This window comes from Salmo salar, chromosome 19 (genome assembly GCF_965601325.2).
Source record: "Salmo salar chromosome 19, fSalSal1, whole genome shotgun sequence".
Taxonomy (NCBI): domain Eukaryota; kingdom Metazoa; phylum Chordata; class Actinopteri; order Salmoniformes; family Salmonidae; genus Salmo; species Salmo salar.
The window spans coordinates 9,759,946-9,783,069 of NC_138309.1; the positions used below are offsets into that span (position 1 = coordinate 9,759,946).

At 42.0% G+C, this 23,124-nt stretch overlaps 1 protein-coding gene across 1 annotated transcript in view; it reads right to left on the reverse strand.

The window, feature by feature from the left end:
- Positions 1–23,124, reverse strand: part of LOC106578416 (uncharacterized) — a 138,768-nt gene that overhangs the window by 23,415 nt on the left and 92,229 nt on the right. The window contains exons 26-29 of the mRNA XM_045702053.2: positions 22,664–22,775; positions 9,202–9,411; positions 3,894–4,003; positions 3,714–3,788 (exon numbers count right to left, since the gene is read on the reverse strand). Coding sequence (XP_045558009.2) covers positions 3,714–3,788; positions 3,894–4,003; positions 9,202–9,411; positions 22,664–22,775 — 507 coding nt within the window. The remainder of the gene's footprint in view (positions 1–3,713; positions 3,789–3,893; positions 4,004–9,201; positions 9,412–22,663; positions 22,776–23,124) is intronic.

The following is a 23,124-nucleotide window of genomic DNA, read 5'->3' on the forward strand; positions in this document are numbered from 1 at the left end:
GATGACAGAAGGATAAAAGGCTAGAGAGGACATAAGACTAGAGAGGACGGAAGGATAGGCAGGACGGAAGGATAGAGATGACAGAAGGATAGAGAGGACAGAAGGACAGAATGATAGAGAGGACAGAAGGCCAGAAGGATAGAGAAGACAGGACAAAATGCTAGATGGGACAGAAAACTAGAGGACAGAAGGCTAGAAAGGACGGAAGGATAGAGAGGACACAAGGATAGAGAGGACAGAAGGACAGAATGATAGAGGACAGAAGGATACAAGGATAGAGAGGACAAAAGGATAGAGAGGACAGAAGGATAGAGAGAACCGAAGGGTAGAGAGAACAGAAGGATAGAGGACAGAAGGACAGATAGGATAGAGATTACATAAGGATACAAAGACAGAGAGGACAGAAGGGTAGAGAGGATGGAAGGATAGAGAGGATAGTAGGATAGAGAGGACAGAAGGATAGAGAGGACAGAAGGATAAAAGGATAGAGGACAGAAGGATAAAGAGGACAGAAGGATAGAAAGGACGGAAGGATAGAGGACGGAAGGATAGAGAGGACAGAAAGGACAGAAGGATAGAGAGGACGGAAGGCTAGAGATTACAGAAGGATAGAGAGGACAGATGACAGAAGGATAAAAGGCTAGAGAGGACAGAAGGACAGAGAGTACAGAGAGGATAGAGAGGACAGAGAGGATAGAGAAGACAGAAGGACAAAAGGATAGAGATGACAGAAGGATAAAATGATAGAGAGGACAGAAGGCTAGAGAAGACAGAAGGATAGAGAAGACAGAAGGATAGAGAGGACAGAAGGATAGAGAAGACAGAAGGGTAGAGAGGACAGAAGGATAGAGATTACAGAAGGATACATGGACAGAAAGGTGGAGAGGACGGAAGGATAGAGCGGATAGAAGGATAGAAATTACAGAAGGATAAAAGGCTAGAGCGGACAGAAGGATAGAGGACAGAAAGACACACACAACGGCGGTATGGAGCTACAGGGGGTGGAATGATGGATGACGGGAAGACCACTTTGATCTCTGAAGAACAGTGTGTGTGTGTCTGTTTGCTGACGGCGGGCAGGAAGTAATGTGTGTGTCAGGTGTGTGTCTTTCTCTGAGATTCTGAATCAGAGAGGAGTGTGTAACACGCACACACCTACGAACACACACACACACACACACACACACACACACACACACACACACACACACACACACACACACACACACACACACACACACCCGCTGTGATCACACTCTCCCCCCTGGTGGGAAAGGTGACCTAGTTAGCAGGTGCAGCGTTTAGCTGAGCTGAGTTTCCTGTCTCAGAACATCCAGTCATCTTTAGTAAACAAATTCCCCGTTCAGGGACAACACACAAACTGTCAAGGACACACAAACACATACATATGTAATAGGTGTACATGATGTGTTTCTGGTAACGGGGTCCATACCTTGTTAAGAGGCTTTACGTCACTGTTTCTCCATCCTAGTCCTGGGGACCCCAGGGGGTGCACAGGTTTGTATTTGCCCTAGCACTAACATTAACGCACCTGATTCCTAGGGATGTAACGGTTCTCCGATACGCATCGGTCCCTGATTTAAGATACTAGAGCATTGGTCAGCAGACGCCAAACCGATCCAAATGTAGCATGCATTTGTCAGAACATCGATTTAAACGTTACGAATTGCCGGTTACACATTTATTTTTTAATTTTTTATTGTACCTTCTGAAAATACCTCATCTTTTGTGACAACTGATGCGTCCTGTCCTTCAGTGTCGAACTAAGCATGTCATTTTGAATGCCGAACAACCCCAGGTAATATCAGTAGCCTGTAGTCAAACTGTGTCCAGCTTCATGCGCTGACTAACGCGAGGTAGGCAGCATCTTACACATACTAAAATGTTTGTGTTGAGTGACAACCTATGTAATGTGCTAGGTTATTATTGTTATCTATGTGCTGAAAATGGTGTTTTCCCAGAACCACTCATCTGGCAATACCTGCTGAACAGAGCTTACAATAGATTTTATTTTGATTGTTCAGGTTCACCATCAGCAATAGTTTTGGCATATTTTTTTAATATAATTACATAACAAGGACCGAGGTGCACTGCATAGCCGAAGGGAGAAGAGATGATCACTCTGTAAAAACGTCCAAATGGTCAAAACCATTTGATTTTGAAATGGGGGTGAAATCCAAAGTTGTGCTATATATTCATTGGCTATGTCATAGTTCATTTGTAAACAATAAATATTGATACATTACTATCTCAAACACTTAATCTGCAAAAATGATGTCTTGCCCATTCACCCTCTGAATGGCACACATACATAATCCATGTCACAATTGTCTCAAGGCTTAAAAATCCTTCATTAACCTGTCTCCTCCCCTTCATATACACTGATTGAAGTGGATTTAACAGGTGACATCAATAAGGGATCATAGCTTTCACCTGGTTAATTTGTCAAGGAAAGACCAGGTGTTCCTAATGTTTTGCGCACTCAGTGTAGCCAGTATAATGATATATAATGTTAAGATAGACAGTATAATGATACAGTTGAAGTTGGAAGTTTACATACACTTAGGTTGGAGTCAGTAAAAATCATTTTTCAACCAATCCACAAATTTCTTGTTAAAAAAACTATAGTTTTGGCAAGTCGGTGAAGACATGCATGACACAAGTAATTTTTTCAACAATTGTTTACAGACAGATTATTAGACTTATAATGCACTGTATCACAATTCCAGTGGGTCAGAAGTTTACATACACTAAGTTGACTGTGCCTTTAAACAGCTTGGTAAATTCCAGAATATTATGTCATGGCTTTAGAAGTTTCTGATAGGCTAATTGACATAATTTGAGTCAATTTGAGGTGTACCTGTGGATGTATTTCAAGGGCTACCTTCAAACTTTGCTTGACATCATGGGAAAATCAAAAGAAGGCCTACAAACCTGACTCAGTCACACCAGCTCTGTCAGGAGGAATGGGCCAAAATTCACCCAGCTTATTGTGGGAAGCTTGTGGATGGCTACACGAAACGTTTGACCCAAGTTAAATAATTTAAAGGCAACGCTACCAAACACTCAATTAGTATATGTAAACTTCTGACCCACTGGGAATGTGATGAAAGAAATAAAAGCTTAAATAAATCATTTTCTCTACTATTATTCTGACATTTCACATTCTTAAAATAAAGTGGTGATCCTAACTGACCTAAGACAGAGAATTTTTACTAGGATTAAATGTCAGGAATTGTGAAAAACTGAGTTTAAATGTATTTGGCTAAGGTGTATGTAAACTTCCGACTTCAACTGTATATAATGATAAGATAGAAAGTATAATGATATTTAATGATGAGAAGATAGACAGTATAAACGGAAAGGGGGATACCTAATCAGTTGAACTGAATGCATTCAACTGAAATGTGTCTTCCGCATTTAACCCAATCTCTCTATACATAATGATAAGATAGACAGTATAATGATATATAATGATAAGATAGATAGTACTACATGATTCCATATGTGTTATTTCATAGTTTTGATGTCTTCACTATTATTCTACAATGTATAAAATAGTAAAAATAAAGAAAAACCCTTGAATGGGTAGGTGCTGTAAAACCTTTAACCGGTAGTGTATATAACGGTAAGATAGACAGTATAATGATAAGTACGGTACGCTGTATACAGTATGTGAATGATGTACTCACTGTTTCTCCTCACTAATGATGAGCAGCACCTTGTTCTGACCTCTGATCTTAGCAGCTAGACTCTCACTGGCAACCCTGATACACACACAGAGAGAGATGCATCGTACACTGGGCTGGCAATCAGAGAGTGTGTGTGGGTGTTTCCTGCTATGTATCTGCTATGTGTTGTGTCCTACCCACCTCTGCTCTTTCACCCAGCGGTTGACGTTGGCCATGACCACCTGGCTCTCCTGGCGTAGGTGTGTGTTGTCAGAGTACGCCCCCTCCACCTCCAACCGCAGTGTTTCCAGCTATAACACACACACACACACACACACACACACACACACACACACACACACACACACACACACACACACACACACACACACACACACACACACACACACACACACACACACACACACACACACACACACACACACACACACACACACACACACACACACACACACACACACACACACACACAGCCTTGTACAGCTAACCTTGTGGGGACACACAATTCAGTCCCATTCAAAATCTTATTTTCCCTAACCCCTAACCCTAAACCTAACCCGTACTCTTACCCCAACCTTAACCCAAAAACCTAACCTTAAACCTAACCCTGGCTCCTAACCCTAACCCTTAACGTAATTCTAACCCTTACAGAGATATGACCCACACACACGATACCCCACAGACAACTCAAATGTGCTGGGGAATCAGTTAAGAAATAAACGGTTGGATTGTTGATCGGTTTTCCTAAACTTTTAAGGGTCTAATTAAAGATCTTGGTTGAGTTTTAAACAAAAACATAGCTTCACAGCACCAGTACAGACTTGACGGAGATAAAGACAGAGCTTCAACTGAATAACAGGTTGAGTTCTCAGCCTTTTACAGTGTCAGATTGCCCACCCAGTGTTCCACGTTATCACAATATTTGGCTTTAGTTGTACAACTTATGTTAGTAACATATGTTAAATTCTCATCCTTTGGCTCACTACGTTGTGCATATAAGGGGATTGTGCCTATAGAATACATGTCTAAAAGATGTATCATTTCAGAATAAGTGGTGCTGTAGCTCTGCTGGTGTTGCTGGTCTGTCAGGGAGAGAGTGGAGGTGTCAGAGAATTACATCACTCAACAGGGTCACAGTGAAGGGGGAGAGAGAAAGGTGAGGGGTTCAGATTGAGAGCCAAGGGACTGAAGCTACAGAGACAACCCACAAACAGATGGCTGGTCAGACTACCACCCCTGACATCTGGACTGAGCTGAAGGAGATGAGACGTGGTGATGGAGCATAGTAGAGCTGACTGTCACTAAGACTGAACTGAATAACATTGAGTCCAGACTGAAGGACAGTGAGCACATGGTAGAAGAGCCACGATTTTAGCTTAGGCTCACCAAGTTGAAGGTAGAGGAACAGAACGCAGGTAATGAACAGATAGATATGTATGAATTATGTAAGATAATTATGTAAGAACATTAAAATATTAACAGATTTTGTTCCCATAATTCCAGGACAAGCAGCTGAACTGTCAGCCATGGGGGCCAGAGTGACAGCCAGTGAGAAGGAGGTAGAGGAACAGAAAAAGGAGGTGACAGCTCTTAGAGAGGAGCTGAGCGTCACCACTACTGAACTGTCAGCCATGAGGGCCAGAGTGACAGCCAGTGAGAAGGAGGTGGAGGAACAGAAAAAGGAGGTGACAGCTCTTAGAGAGGAGCTGAGCGTCACCACTACTGAACAGCTCTAGAAGAACAAGGTGGAGGAGCTGGAGAAAGACAATACAGGTAAAGCACCATTATGTAGAAACATGAACATTTGTTTGGTTCATTGTGAAGTCAGTACAGTAAAAGATCTACAGATAATTCCAGGACAAGCAGCTGAACTGTCAGCCATGGGGGCGAAAGTGACAGCCCGTGAGAAGGTTGTTGTCACGGATTCCCCCGGTACCGCTGCTCATTCCGCGCACCAGCTCCGGAGGTCTACGTCACCGGCTTCTAGGCATCACCGAACTGTCTCATTACGCACACCTGGTTCCCATTCCCCCTGATTAGTAATTGTATATATATGCCCTCTGTTCACCAGTGTCCTGGTTGGTTATTGTTCCCATGTCCGTTGGTCTTGTGAGTACCTGTGCTTTGTAGTTTGGGCTTTTGTGTTGCGTGTATTGTGTAGTCGTTATTACGGGTCTCGTCCCGTGTATTGTTGTGTACTTGTTATTACTGGTCTCGTCCTGTGTATTTATTAGAGGTTTGACCTCGCTCTTTTGTTTGGGTTACATCCCTGTGTTTTGTATCCATGTTTGTTTTGGGCTTCGTCCCCGTGCCTTTTCATGGCATGTTGTATTTTTGGGTGGAGTATTAAAACCCCCTATTATGTATTCCTGCGGCTGTCTCCAATCATTTATACAACGTGACAGAGGTGGAGGAGCTGAAGACAGAGAATGCAGGTAAAAAAAAATATATGAACTTTACAAAACAAGTTTCACACTGGAAATCTTCGTACACATACTTTATATTGGGATCTCTAAATTCTTTAGGATTTGTTCATCTTTCATTTATTGTCAGACTACATGGTTTCTTCCAGATCTTGTGGTTAGTTAAAGTCAACACTAAATAACAGAACAAAATGAATCTGGGTGCAGTTTGATCTGAAAGTGACACAACGTACACACATGCCCAGCCTGACAGTAGAATGAATGGAATAGATTAGAACCATAAGACAGTCTCTTACAAATCATACAGCGCCTTCAGAAAATATTCACACCCCTTCACTCTTTCCACATTTTGTTGTATTACAGCCTGAATTTAAAATGGATTAAATTGAGAGATTGTAATACTGGCCTACACACAATACCCTATAATGTCAAAGTGGTATTATGTTAATTTGTTAAAATACTCATTAATAAAAGCTGAAATGTCTTGAGTCAATAATTATTCAACCCCTTTCTTATGGCAAGCCTAACTAAGTTCAGGAGTCAAAATGTGCTTAACAAGTCACATAATAAGTTTCATGGAGAGTGCAATAATAGTTTTTAACATGATTTTTGAATGACTACCTCATCTCTGTACCACACACATACAATTCAAACACAGATTCAACCACAAAGATCAGGGAGGTTTTCCAGTGCCTCACAAAGAAGAGCACCTATTGGTAGATGGGTAAAAAACAAAAACAAGACATTGAATATCCCTTTGAGCATGGTGAAGTTACTAATGAAACTTTGGATGGTGTATCAACACACCCAGTCACTACAAAGATACAGCCGTCCTTCCTAACTCAGTTGCCGGATAAGAAGGACACCGCTCAGGGATTTCACCATGAGGCCAATGATGGCTTTAAAACAGTTACAGAGTTTAATGGCTGTGATAGGAGAACACTGAGGATGGATCATAAGGCACGAAAGTAAAACAAAAAAATGTGGCAAAGAAATGTACTTCATGTGATGAATACAAAGCGTTATGTTCGGGGGAAATCCAAAACAACACATCACTGAGTACCACTCTTCATATTTTCAAGCATGGTGGTGGCTGCATCATGTTATGGGTATGCTTGTCATTGGCAAGAACTAGGGAGTTTTTTTAGGATAGAAAGAAAAGGAATAGCGCTAAGCACAGGCAAAATCCGAGAGGAAAGCCTGGTTCAGTGTGCTGTCCAACAGACACTGGGTGTCACGCCCTGACCTTAGAGATCTTATTTATTCTCTGTTTGGTTAGGTCAGGGTGTGACTCGAGTGGGAATATCTATATTTTCTCTTTCTTTGTTTTGAGCCGAGTGTGGTTCCCAATCAGAGGCAGCAGTTCCCAACTTAGGCAGCCTGTTTTCCACCTGAGTTTTGTGGGAGTTTGTTTTCTATTTAGTATTCTGTTACCTGACAGAACTGTTGGATTTTTGTTTTGTTACTTTGTTCGAGTGTTTTTTGATCTAATAAAATTCGGAACACTTTCCACGCTGTTACACTGGGAGACACATTCACCTTTCAGCAGGACAATAACCTAAAACACAAAGCCAAATATACACTGGAGTTGCTTACCAAGACAACATTGAATGTTCCTGAGTCACCTAGTTACAGTTTTGTGACTTAAATTGGCTTGAAAATCTATGGCAAGATTTAAAAATGGCTGCCTAGCAATGATCAACAACCATTTTGACAGAGCTTGAAGAATTAAAACAATTATAATGTGCAAATATTGTACAATCCACGTGTGCAAAGCTCTTAGAAACTTACCCAAAAAGACTAAGAGCTGTAATCGCTGCCAAAGGTGATTCTAACATGTGTTGACTCAGGGGTGTGAATACTTACGTAAATGAGATATTTCCTAGTTTACTTTTCAATACATTTGCTAAATTTTCTAAAAACATGTTTTACGTTTGTCATTATGGGGTATTGTGTGTAGATGGATTAGAACATATAATATATTTAATCTAATTTGAATTCAGGCTGTAACAACAAAATGTGGAATAAGTGAAGGGGTATGTATACTTTCTGAAGGCACTAAGTTCTCATCATATTCTTACAGCTACACACTCCAATAATAGTTTGGTACTACAGAACAAATCAAAATGAATATCAATTAAATAAGTAAACCCTGTGAGACTGAATCCTTAGACTCTTGTGTTTTCTTCCTGTGTTCAAACAGACCAAAGGTGGCCTTCTCTGCTGCTTTGACTCATTCAGGAGGGGTAGGACCCTTCAATACTGACACCACACTGATCTACAGTAAAGTCTTCACCAACACTGGCAGGGCCTACAACCCAACTACAGGTACTGACCACACTAATCCAACACAGACTGAATCAGGCTACAGTCCAGTATTACTAATGGTGTCTGAGAGATGGACAGTGATGATCACTCCCTGCTTCTCCTCTGATGCAGGCATCTTCACAGCACCAGTGAGAGGAGATCATTGCCTTTGAAAACCGCACTGGGAAAGCCATGGCTGTTTACCTTTACCACAATGACGAGACGGATGTTTAATAATGACACCAATGATCAGTATTATGAGTACATATCTAATGCTTTGTCTCTAGAGCTGGATGAGAGGGATGTGGTCTACATGCGTCTCCCTGCAGGCCGTGGACTCTGGGATAATAGTAATAACCACAACACCTTCAGTGGCTTCCTGCTCTTCCCTGTGTGAATACACCACCATGACATAATGCTGTAATGAACTAAACTTTCTGATGATGAACAGTTCTGGGGTTAAACACCCCAATGTTCCTCTCTAACCAATAAATAAGCATTAGAAAAGCCAGATGAATCTCTCTTGTATTGTTGATATTTTAGTATCAGCAACATCAAGTGATGACAATTCTAACTTCTGCATCCTGATGATTGTAATGTCATTATCATACAGTAAGTACTGAATAGTACATGTGTAATATATCATTAATTATACAAATAATTGATTGGACTTAAATAGCGCTTTTTCTAGACACCCAAAGGGTGAAGCTCACCTCATCCACCACCAATGAAGGACAGTATGGTGAATGTTGTCTCACCTCCTGCACCTTGCTGCTGTATTTCTCCTGTAGCGTCTCTGACTCTGTCCTCAGTACGACCAGACGCTCCTCCTGACTGGCTAGCCGCTGGATGTTGTCTTGGCCCTGGCTCTGTGACCTCAGCAGCTGAGTGGTCAACGAGCTGTACTTCTCCTCCAAAGTCCTCACCTGATTGGTCAATGAGTTGTTCTCCTCCTCCAATGTCTTCACCTGTGGAAGGAGGGCGAGATAAGCAATGTCAGGGTTGTGTTCATGTAGGCAACACGAACAAAATGTCTGATGTTGAACAATCTTAGCTAGCACCTCCCTGTTTTGCTCTGCTTTAACCTGTTAGGGCTAGGGGGCAGTATTGACACGGCCGGATAAAAAACGTACCCGATTTAATCTGGTTACTACTCCTGCCCAGTAACTAGAATATGCATATAATTATTGGCTTTGGATAGAAAACACCCTAAAGTTTCTAAAACTGTTTGAATGGTGTCTGTGAGTATAACAGAACTCATATGGCAGGCAAAAACCTGAGAAGATTCTGAACAGGGAGTGGCCTGTCTGACAAGTTGTTGTTCATCTTGGCTCTTTTTATTGAAGACTGAGGATCTTTGCTGTAACGTGACACTTCCTACGGCTCCCATAGGCTCTCAGAGCCCGGGAAAAAGCTGAATGATATCGAGGCAGCCTCTGGCTGAAACACATTATCGCATTTGGATAGTGGCTGGTCAGAGTACTCTGAGACTCAGGCGCGTGCATGAGTCGACCCCGTGCTTTATTTTCTTTCCTCTTTTTACCTAAACGCAGATTCCCGGTCGGAATATTATCGCTTTTTTACGAGAAAAATGGCATAAAAATAGATTTTAAACAGCGGTTGACATGCTTCGAAGTACGGTAATGGAATATTTAGACATTTTTTGTCACGAAATGCGCCATGCTCGTCACCCGTATTTACCCTTTCGGATAGTGTCTTGAACGCACATAACAAAACGCCGCTATTTGGATATAACAATGGATTATTTGGGACCAAACCAACATTTGTTATTGAAGTAGAAGTCCTGGGAGTGCATTCTGACGAAGAACAGCAAAGGTAACATTTTTCTTATAGTAAATCTGACTTTGGTGAGTGCTAAACTTGCTGGGTGTCTAAATAGCTAGCCCTGTGATGCCGGGCTATCTACTGAGAATATTGCAAAATGTGCTTTCACCGAAAAGCTATTTTAAAATCGGACATATCGAGTGCATAGAGGAGTTCTGTATCTATAATTCTTAAAATAATTGTTATGTTTTTTGTGAACGTTTATCGTGAGTAATTTAGTAAATTCACCGGCAGTGTTCGGTGGGAATGCTAGTCACATGCTAGTCACATGCTAATGTAAAAAGCTGTTTTTTGATATAAATATGAACTTGATTGAACAAAACATGCATGTATTGTATAACATAATGTCCTAGGGTTGTCATCTGATGAAGATCATCAAAGGTTAGTGCTGCATTTAGCTGTGGTTTGGGTTTATGTGACATTATATGCTAGCTTGAAAAATGGGTGTCTGATTATTTCTGGCTGGGTACTCTGCTGACATAATCAAATGTTTTGCTTTCGTTGTAAAGCCTTTTTGAAATCGGACAGTGTGGTTAGATTAACGAGAGTCTTGTCTTTAAAATGGTGTAAAATAGTCATATGTTTGAAAAATTGAAGTTTTTGCATTTTTGAGGTATTTGAATATCGCGCCACGGGATTACACTGGCTGTTGAGTAGGTGGGACGCAACAGTTTATTTACAAATCCTCTCCTTCTTTCGTGTGTGTGTGTGTGTGTGTGTGTGTGTGTGTGTGAACCAGAGATATGGATATAATGACCCGATGCTTGTGTCTCCGCCCTAACAACAGAATTTTTCAGTTTAATCCACCTGAAAAGACAGAACAAATAATACAACAAATATTGTGGTTAAACTCAAATATACTAATTGATAAAAAAAACATTTTTCGATGACATTTTTAAAAAAGGTATAATTTTAGTGAACGATATCATACATAGGACTGGTGGAGTTATGTCACACATGCAGCAAACAGACAGACATATGGAAATGTCTGCTCTACCCAAAATTACAACCAACTAATTGCAGCATTACCACAAAAATGGAAGAGGCAAGTAGAAGGGGAAAAAATAAGGAACTTGTCTGTCGGCCCTGTATTAAAGAACATAAATGGTTAAAGAAATGTGAGAAGAATAAAAACATATACCAATTTCATTTAAGGAACAAAAAATTGACAGCTGTGCCATATAAATTGCAAAATAGTTGGGAACAGATTTTCGATGTACCCATTCTATGGCACATGTTTTATGAATTGACACGCATAACAATGGCGGATTCAAAACATCGAATTTTTCAATTTAAATTACTATACAAAATTCTTGCAACTAATAGAATGTTATATATATGGGGGATCCAATCTTCCCAGCTCTGCAGATTTTGCTGTGAGGAGGCAGAGTCATTAGATCATTTATTTTGGTATTGTCCATATGTAGCTCGTTTTTGGTCACAGGTCCAGGAATGGCTGAAGAATTGCAACATTTGCCTAGAACTAACACTGCAGATAGCAATACTGGGTGATTTGAAAAGTCATAGTCAATCAATCAATAATATAATAATTATTTTAACAAAAATGTTTATCTTTACTTTACAACCTGTAGAAGCTATGAGAATAGAAAGGTTCAGTACTTTTGTGAAGCATCACAGCACAGTGGAAAAATATATGGCAAATAGAAATCCAAAATGGATGGTGTTGAGAGATAGATGGGAGGGGTTGAATGGAGCTGAAGGGTGGGACTAATAACAAGATAACCAATGTAAAACATACGGGGTCTGTAAAATGTATATAGGTTCAGAAATGTTGTGAAATAGCACAGTTACAAATAGAAATCAAACTGGATGGACATCAGAAATAGAGGAAGGACTAAAAACAAACAAAATATAACTATTGTAAAATAGATTGTGTCTGTAAAATGTGTATAATATGTATAAACTGAAGGTAGAAGCCTAAGTGTTATTGTTTATTAGTTTACTCCAATTGGGGGAAGGGTGGTAGGGTTTGCGGGGAATAATAAAGATACTTTTTTTTAGAATATATGTATATCTATATATGTGTATATGTATGAATGTTTATGTATGTATGTGTAAATGTATGAGTATTTACGTGTATGTATATGGATATATATATTTACCAAAAAAAGACATGGGGGATTGGAAGTGATGCAGACAATTACATTGATGGAAGCAACAATCTTTCCGCAATAATAAGCTGATCCACCCCCCCCAAAAAAAAAAAAAGAATTTGGGTAACACTTCACTTGACACACAGCATCATAACACGGTCATAACCATGTCATAATAGCTGATATAACTTCACATAACAAGTCATAGCACATGGTCATAACACTGTCACATATCACATATTTAGACCTGTAGTAGGCCATACTGTTGTAGACCACACTGTCACATATATTTAAACCTGTTGTAGACCACACTGTTGTAGACCACACTGTTACATATACTTAGACCTGTTGTAGACCACACTGTTGTAGACCACACTGTCACATATACCTAGACCTGTTGTAGACCACACTGTTGTAGACCACACTGTCACATATATTTAGACCACACTGTTGTGTGGTCTACAACAAAGGACTTAAGAAACAAACTTTTAAAGGAAAGTTCTTGGCAGGATTGACACTCTTATGTTGATGTCATAACCATCCATAAAATAATGCAATATATGTCACAACAGGTGTAAATATATGGGTCATGACAATGTTCTGACCATATTAAGTTGTTATGACATGGTTATGACCATGTTATGACGCTGGGTGTCAAGTAAAGTATTACCAGGATTTGTCGTCCACAGAGCGGAACGGCGGGCTGTCAAGCACCCGCCTACTCCTCTCTTTGCATTGGTGGATACATCTCGTTATTTGAATACTTTTTTGAATATTTGATGAGGGGTGTTGATGTCAACTGTCTGTTTTCAATGGAGAGTGAGATGCTATGTTAGCCTCATGAATATGCATCGACCTTCTCAAATTTCAACAGGGACAACTCCGATATAAAGTCTTCTTTCTCCAAGTTGCCGGGATGTCACATACATCACACTTATCAGTACATTGGTAACAACCTAAGCATTACCAAACTTCTATTAGATCATATAAGCCTCACATATCAAAATAGCAATTCATGTTAATCTTGACTAAATTCGACACTCTCTCATTGCCCCTCATACAAAAACTGATTTTGGGCAGAGATCGGGGTCTCGCGTCGCCCCCCCTCGCTCTGGCAGAGCCTGTTTTGGGGTTCTGTATTTCTAATACATACACTGTAGCACCAGACCCCTAGGCATGACAGCAGACCCCTCTCTCTGAGCGCTGAAGGATCCCTCATATCCACTGCCTGCCACACATTAATTCACCATCAATTATACAGCACGTCCACACACACTCTAGAGTGTTCTAATGACAGTAATTACCTACCAGTCATAAAGAGACCGGTTTCACATGAACATCTCTCTCCTGGCTGGCTGATGTGTGCGGTCTCACTCTGACTGGCTGGATGGCTGTGAAGGGACGGTGTTATGATTAAGACTAAATTACACATGGATCCTTGTTTCCACCGGTGTCAGGGGAGGATAATGAAGAACGAGAGAGTGAGAGAGAGAGAGAGAAAGAAAGGGGGAGAGGGGGAAAAAGAGGGGGAAGAGAAAGGAGAGAGAGGTGGGGGGTGAACGCACACGAGATGGGAACCTGTTTAACATTTAGATTGTTTTTTTTTCTACTCACATTTTTTCAGGGGGGTATTGGCGGTGATGTTGGTGGTCTCATCGGGAAAAAATACAAAAAAAATCACACTCGCGCGCAAAAAAAAGAATGTGTTGTGAAAGGTAGGCCTTGAGAGAGGTGTTTTGGTAAATCCTCACACTGAGTACAGTTACATGCACACAATAATACGATTCTTGTGGAAAGTCAGATGAATATAATAGTTTGTTTAAAACGTTTACATGCTTAGCAAGAAGAACGGTTTCCCTTATAATCCTTTTTGCATGGACACGTCTGAAATCAGACTACTGATGGGACTTCAATAAATGCAGAAAATCGGCAATCAAAATAAACGTTCTACCACAGCGAACGTTATTTTTGCGTAGCCTATTTGATTCTGATTTCGGACATATAAAGTTTGTATGTGAGAACTATTTCTCCAATTAATAATTTGAAAGAGTGCTCAGAAAACCAGGTGTTTTAATCAGTGTATACTTACTTTGATTTTGACCTTTTGCTGATTAAGTTAAGCAGAGTAAAGTATTTACATGACTATTACCATACTCAGCCTACTGCCATAATCAGTTTAATATCCAATTATTAGTCTGCACGTAAACATACTCACTGAGTAGGTGGTGGGGTAGGAGAGGAATCCAAACATTAACTCTAAAAGTCTAAAATCACGAGAATAACCATTTTGAAATGTCCTGTCCTGTGGATAGAACAACACCAGAGATTATCAACCCCTAAGCCCTGTCCTGTGGATAGAACAACACCAGAGATAATCAACCCCTAAGCCCTGTCCTGTGGATAGAACAACACCAGAGATAATCAACCCCTAAGCCCTGTCCTGTGGATAGAACAACATCAGAGATAATCAACCCCTAAGCCATGTCCTGTGGATAGAACAACACCAGAGATAATCAACCCCTAAGCCATGTCCTGTGGATAGAACAACACCAGAGATAATCAACCCCTAAGCCCTGTCCTGTGGATAGAACAACACCAGAGATAATCAACCCCTAAGCCATGTCCTGTGGATAGAACAACACCAGAGATAATCAACCCCTAAGCCCTGTCCTGTGGATAGAACAACACCAGAGATAATCAACCCCTAAGCCCTGTCCTGTGGATAGAACAACACCAGAGATAATCAACCCCTAAGCCATGTCCTGTGGATAGAACAACACCAGAGATAATCAACCCCTAAGCCATGTCCTGTGGATAGAACAACACCAGAGATAATCAACCCCTAAACCCTGTCCTGTGGATAGAACAACACCAGAGATAATCAACCCCTAAGCCCTGTCCTGTGGATAGAACAACACCAGAGATAATCAACCCCTAAGCCCTGTCCTGTGGATAGAACAACACCAGAGATAATCAACCCCTAAGCCCTGTCCTGTGGATAGAACAACACCAGAGATAATCAATCCCTAAGCCCTGTCCTGTGGATAGAACAACACCAGAGATTATCAATCCCTAAACCCTGTCCTGTGGATAGAACAACACCAGAGAGGACCCTTCATCCATTAGCCTTAAACCACTCAGCTCATTTTAGCAGATACCTTCATCAAATTAATGAAGACATTTATTGTTAAACACGTTTTTATAAAACATTAATTTTATAAAAACTTTCTCTCCAATTAAACCCCCCCCCCCCCCAGCGGAGCTGACATCAGTTAAATATGTATACTCATCACTAAGAGATCTGAATTATATATCTGGTGTGTGTGTGTGTGTGTAGGTTTGAATTCCTGAGTATGTCTCACTCTGAGCTGATTACTTAATGGTGATGATCATGATGAGTGTGTGTGTGTGTGTGTGTGTGTGTGTGTGTGTGTGTGTGTGTGCATGTGAGTCCTCCTCTGCTTAATGCTGATGACATGTCCCTACATTAGGTTGGCCAGTGAGCCACGGCAGATCAGATAAGCCATATTAATGAGTCTGATGGCTTTCTTCATTATGTCTGCTCTGACACGTAGCCTCATCAAAATGTTTCGAAAATCTACGCCAGAAAAAGAGAACTCGTCAATCGAGCTGGGCTGGCACAGGGAACAGCCGTACAGTCCTGAGAAAAAGCCCTAGAAATTATAACATCAATAGTTGGATGGTTTGTTTTGAACTTTTCTTCAAGGTTTTGTCTCGGACATACAGTATATGTTAGTTAGGTCCCGCCTCAACAGTCCCGCCTCAACTGTGCCTTTCTAGCTGACGCTCCAGCGCCAACACTGATGGTGTGTAAACAGGGCCAGAGGGAGGGGCTAGTGAAAAGATAGGGGTGGTGAAATTAGAATCTGTCCATGCTAGCACAGATCAATCCTGGGTCAAATACCTTCAAATAGCTAAGAACACGCACCTTTTACACATCCTTTTTCCCCCAATGAGATAGTGTCCAGGTCTCAATTTCCTATGATCAGAGTGAGATACCCGTACGTGTGTACGTGTCAGACAGTGGCCAGTTTGCCTGTCTAACCATCACCTCTCTCAAATGAAGAACAGGATTCCTGCCTAAGCAGTCTGAAGACTTCTGGTTGTTCATCAGGTAACATATCTGAAGAGGTCTGGTTGTCCATCAGGTAATGTATCTGAAGGGGTCTGGTTGTCCATCAGGTAATGTATCTGAAGAGGTCTGGTTGTCCATCAGGTAATGTATCTGAAGAGGTCTGGTTGTCCATCAGGTAATGTATCTGAAGAGGTCTGGTTGTCCATCAGGTAATGTATCTGAAGGGGTCTGGTTGTCCATCAGGTAATGTATCAGAAGAGGCCTGGTTGTCCATCAGGTAATGTATCTGAAGGGGTCTGGTTGTTCATCAGGTTATGTATCTGAAGACTTCTGGTTGTCCATCAGGTAACATATCTGAAGAGGTCTGGTTGTCCATCAGGTAACGTATCTGAAGAGGTCTGGTTGTCCATCAGGTAACATATCTGAAGAGGTCTGGTTGTCCATCAGGTAATGTATCTGAAGAGGTCTGGTTGTCCATCAGGTAATGTATCTGAAGAGGTCTGGTTGTCCATCAGGTAACATATCTGAAGAGGTATGGTTGTCCATCAGGTAACGTATCTGAAGAGGTCTGGTTGTTCATCAGGTAATATATGTGAAGAGGTCTGGTTGTCCATCAGGTAATATATGTGAAGAGTTCTGGTTGTTCATCAGGTAATATATGTGAAGAGGTCTGGTTGTTCATCAGGTAATATATCTGAAGAGGTCTGGTCGTCCATCAGGTAATATAGGTGAAGAGGTCTGGTTGTTCATCAGGTAATATATGTGAAGAGGTCTGGTTGTCCATCAGGTAATATATGTGAAGAGTTCTGGTTGTTCATCAGGTAATATAGGTGAAGAGGTCTGGTTGTTCATCAGGTAATATATGTGAAGAGGTCTGGTTGTTCATCAGGTAATATAGGTGAAGAGGTCTGGTTGTCCATCAGGTAATATATCTGAAGGGGTCTGGTTGTTCATCAGGTAATATATGTGAAGAGTTCTGGTTGTTCATCAGATAATATATGTGAAGAGTTCTGGTTGTTCATCAGGTAATATATCTGAAGGGGTCTGGGAAGCAGATGAGGCCGTTTCAGACACCATTTCAACCTGATTCATCAGAACACCTCATCAGGCTTGACCAGAAGGATCTATCACCTGGACAGTGGACACATATAAACCCAAGAATGCGCGTGCGCACGCACGCACACAACACATGCACACACACCGATGACAACACAAGCCTTTTCAGAATCCTGCCATATGATACCTCATATTGCCTACTGACCAAGACAAACAACAACATTTGGTTCAATCTGTACTTTCTCTCGTTGACTTAATTACTCAATAAAAATTTGACCTAAACTTTTCAGATGGCGAACTGATATTTACAGTAAACACAACATCTGTGACATCAGAGCAGGCAATATTTATACAGGCCTGCTGGAGGCGGAGGAGATAAAAGTTTGACACACTAACGAGCGGCTAACGCTAACTAGCAAAAAGTTCACTTTAGACTCTCATTAAAACACTTAAACACACACACACGTATGTGTGTGTGTGTCACAAAGCCATCACTAATGCTGTCAAAAACAGCATGAATGACTCTGATCAGCTCTGTGTCAGTGTGACCGGTCTAATCAGTTATGGGGATGTGTTTGAAGAAGATGGCTGCAGAAACATCTTCACTGAACACCTCAGGGCTTTGATTGGAACTGGACCCATGCAGAGACACACAACCATTGATGTGTGTGTGCGTGTACAGCTTTGGCTTTTAAAAACACTTTAGTTCAATACATTGAAAAAAAAACATCTAGCACTGAGCTGTGTGGTACATACTTTAGCCTACAGAATGAATGATTCAACATTCCAACTTTACACTGACAGGAGGATAAGAACTGGAAGACTGGAATAAACTTTTTCCTTTAACAAATTTGACGAGAAGGATATCCTGCTTTCACTGGAACAGGCCCAGATCCCCTCCTTTTGCGTGAAGAAAAGACACAGGAAAAGGGGCTACAGGTGGGGCGGCCTTCTGAGAATCCGTAGACGAGCAAATAAACTCACACTACCATCCGTTCTTCTTGCTAACGTGCAATCATTGGAAAAGAAAATTGATGACCTACGATTAAGATTATCCTACCAACGGGACATTAAAAAAACTGTAACATCTTATGTTTCACCGAGACGTCGCTGAACAACGATACGGACAATATAGAGCTAGCGGGATTTTCCATGCACCAGCAGAAGACAGACGCTACCTCTGGTAAGACGAGGGGTGGGGTGTGTGTCTATTTATCAATAACAGGTGGTGCGCGATGTCTAATATTAAAGAAGACTTGAGGTATTGCTCGCCTGAGGTAGAGTACCTTATGATAAGCTGTAGACCACACTATCTACCAAGAGAGTTCTCATCTATATTATTCGTAGCCGTCGATTTACCACCACAGAACGAAGCTGGCACTAAGACCGCTCTCAACCAACTCTATAAGGCCATAAGCAAAGAAGAAAATGTTCACCCAGAAGCGGCGCTCCTAGTGTCCGGGCACTTTAGCCTGTTAGGGCTAGGGGGCAGCATTGACACGGCTGGATAAAAAACATACCCGATTTAATCTGGTTACCACTCCTACCCAGTAACTAGAATATGCATATACTTATTACATATGGATAGAAAACACCCTACATTTTCTAAAACTGTTTGAATGGTGTCTGTGAGTATAACAGAACTCAAATGGCAGGTCAAAACCTGAGAGATTCCTTTACAGGAAGTGGCCTGTCTGACCATTTGTTGAACTTCTTTTCCATCTCTATCATTTACTAAGGATCTCTGCTCTAACGTGACACTTCCCACGTCGTCCATAGGCTCTCAGAGCCCGGGAAAAAACAGAATGTCGTCATTCCAGCCCCAGGCTGAAACACATTATCGCCTTTCTCAAGTGGCCGATCAAGAGACACTGGCTTATGCGCGTGACCCCGACCGCCCCCGCCTTTGGGATTTTTTCCTCTGTTTGCCGAAAAGGAGATTCCCTGTCGGAATATTATCGCTTTTCTACGAGAAAAGTGTCGTAAAAATTGATTTTAAACAGCGGTTGACATGCTTCGAAGTACGGTAATGGAATACTTAGAATTTTATTGTCACGAATTGCGCCAAGCGCGTGACACTTCTTTACTATTTCGGATAGTGTCTGGAACGCACGAACAAAACGCCGCTATTCGGATATAACGATGGATTATTTTGGACCAAACCAACATTTGTTATTGAAGTAGCAGTCCTGGCTGTGTATTCTGACGAAGACAACAAAGGTAATGAAACTTTTATAATAGTAAATATGATTATGGTGAGTGCTAAACTTGCCGGGTGTCTAAATAGCGAGCCCGTGATGCCTGGGCTATGTACTTAGAATATTGCAAAATGTGCTTTCACCAAAAAGCTATTTTAAAATCGGACATATCGAGTGCATAGAGGAGGTCTGTATCTATAATTCTTAAAATAATTGTTATGCTTTTTGTGAACGTTTATCGTGAGTAATTTAGTAAAATGTTAGCGAATTCCCCGGAAGTTTGCGGGGGGTATGCTAGTTCTGAACGTCACATGCTAATGTAAAAAGCTGGTTTTTGATATAAATATGAACTTGATTGAACAAAACATGCATGTATTGTATAACATAATGTCCTAGGGTTGTCATCTGATGAAGATCATCAAAGGTGAGTGCTGCATTTAGCTGTCTTCTGGGTTTTGGTGACATTATATGCTGGCTTGAAAAATGGGTGTCTGATTATTTCTGGCTTGGTACTCTGCTGACATAATCTAATGTTTTGCTTTCGTTGTAAAGCCTTTTTGAAATCGGACAGTGTGGTTAGATTAACGAGAGTCTTGTCTTTAAATGGCTGTAAAATAGTCATATGTTTGAGAAATTGAAGTAATAGGATTTTTAAGGTTTTGAAAATCGCGCCACAGGATAGCAGTGGCTGTTACGTAGGTGGGACGAATTCGTCCCGCCTAGCCTAGAGAGGCTAATGCAGGCAAACTTAAATCAGTTTTACCAATTTTTTACCAGCATGTCAAACCATCAAAGCGTAGATACAGGATTAAGATTGAATCCTACTACACCGGCTCTAACACTCGTCGGATGTGGCAGGTTTGAAAACTATTATGGGCTACAAATGGAAAACCAGACGCGAGCTGCCCAGTGACGCAAGCCTACCAGACGAGCTAAATGCCTTTTTTATGCTCGCTTCGAGGCAAGCAACCCTGAAGCATGCACGAGAGCACCAGCTGTTCTGGATGACTGTGTGATAACGCTCTCGGTAGCCGATGTGAACAAAACCTTTAAACAGGTCACATTCACAAAGCCGCTGGGCCAGACGGATTACCAGGACGTGTACTCAAAGCATGCGCGGACCAACTGTCAAGTGTCTTCACTGATATTTTCAACCTCTCCCTGACCGAGTCTGTAATACCTACATGTTTCAAGCAGACACCATAGTCCCTGTGCCCAAGGAAGCAAAGGTAACCTGCCTAAATTATTACCGCCCCGTGGCACTCACGTCGGTAGCCATGAAGTGCTGTTCATTGACTACAGCTTAGTGTTCGACACCATAGTGCCCACGAAGCTCATCATTAAGCTAAGGACTCTGGGACTAAACACCTCCCTCTGCAAATAGATCCTAGACTTCCTGACAGGCCGCCCCCAGGTGGTAAGAGTGGGCAACAACACGTCTGCCACGCTGATCCTCAACACTGGGGCCCCTCAGGGGTGTGTACTTAGTCCCCTTCTCTATTCCCTGTTCACCCACGACTGTGTGGCCAAACACGACTCCAGCACCATCATTAAGTTTGCTGATCACACACAGTGGTAGGCCTGATCACCGACAATGAGACGGCCTATAGGGAGGTGGTCAGAGAACTGGCAGTGTGGTGCCAGGACAACAACCTCTCCCTCAATGTGAGCAAGACAAAGGAGCTGATCGTGGACTTCAGGAAAAGGCGGGCCGAACAGGCCCCCATTAACATCGATGGGGCTGGAGTGGAGCGGGACAAGAGTTTCAAGTTCCTTGGTGTCCACATCACCAACGAACAATCATGGTCCAAACATACCAAGACAGTTGTGAAGAGGACAAAACCTTTTCCCTCTCAGGAGACTGAAAAGATTTGGCATGGGTCCCCAGATCCTCAAAGGTTCTACAGCTGCACCATCGACAGCATCCTGACCGGTTGCATCACCGCCTGGTATGGCAACTGCTCAGCATCTGACCGTAAGGCGCTACAGAGGGTAGTGCGAATGGCCCAGTACATCACTGGGGCCAAGCTTCCTGTCATCCAAAACCTATATAATAGGCGGTGTCAGAGGAAAGCCACTGCTACTCGCTGTTTATTATCTATGCAGGCACTTCACCTCCACCTACGTGTACAAATGATCTCAACTAACCTGTACCCCTGCACACTGACTCGGTACCAGTGCCCCCTGTATATAGCCTTGTTATTGTATTTCTTATTGTGTTACTTTTTATTATTACTTTTTATTTTAGTCTACTTGGTAAATATTTTCTTAACTCTTCTTGAACTACACTGTTGGTTAAGGGCTTGTAAGTAAGCATTTCACGGTAAGGTCTACACTTGTTGTACTCGGCGCATGTGACAAATAAAGTTTGATTTGATCAGAGAGAGAAATAGTGTGTCTGACAATCAAAATCAGTTCCTAGCCCCTTCCCCGTGTCCTAGCCCCTTCCCCTTCCACGTGTCCTAGCCCCTTCCCCATGTCCTAGCCCCTTCCCCTTCCCCGTGTCCTAGCCCCTTCCCCGTGTCCTAGCCCCTTCCCCTTCCACGTGTCCTAGCCCCTTCCCCATGTCCTAACCCCTTCCCTAAGCCCCCTACTACTGTGATGTTTACCTGTGTGTGTGTGTGTGTGTGTGTGTGTGTGTGTGTGTGTGTGTGTGTGTGTGTGTGTGTGTGTGTGTGTGTGTGTGTGTGTTTGTGTGTGTGTGTGTGTGTGTGTGTGTGTGTGCATGCAAGAGTTCTCCCAGAGGATTCCCACTCACTGGGAATGTTACATTAGGGAACATATGGGAATATTACAATTCCAAAGTACCTTTCTAGGTTTATAAAACAATCCATGCTCTGCCAACCAATTCACAGAACTAATTAGAAGTAGGGAGAGAGAGAAGGATATAAGTTGAGGTGTGTGTGTTTACTTGTTCCTGTGTTGTGTGGTTGTCTCTCTGTGTGTTGAGTGTGTTCTCCATGGCCTGCTGTAGGGCCAGTCTCAGCTCTGCAGACTGCCTCTCCAGCCTGTCCACTGTCAGCCTGCAACACACACACACACACACACACACACACACACACACACACACACACACACACACACACACACACACACACACACACACACACACACACACACACACACACACACACACACACACACACACACACACACACACACACGTAAACATCAAAGTAGTAGGGGGCTTAGGGAAGGGGCTAGGACTCAGGGAAGGGCCTAGGGACTGATTTGGAACTAGGCCGAATAGTGTCAGTAAGAACAGAGGGGAATCTGAATGTGATCGATAGAGGGTCTATTTCTGCTCTGCCTCAATAGAGACTGGCTGCCGTGGTTACTCGATCAATACGACAAATTATGAGCATTTCCTCA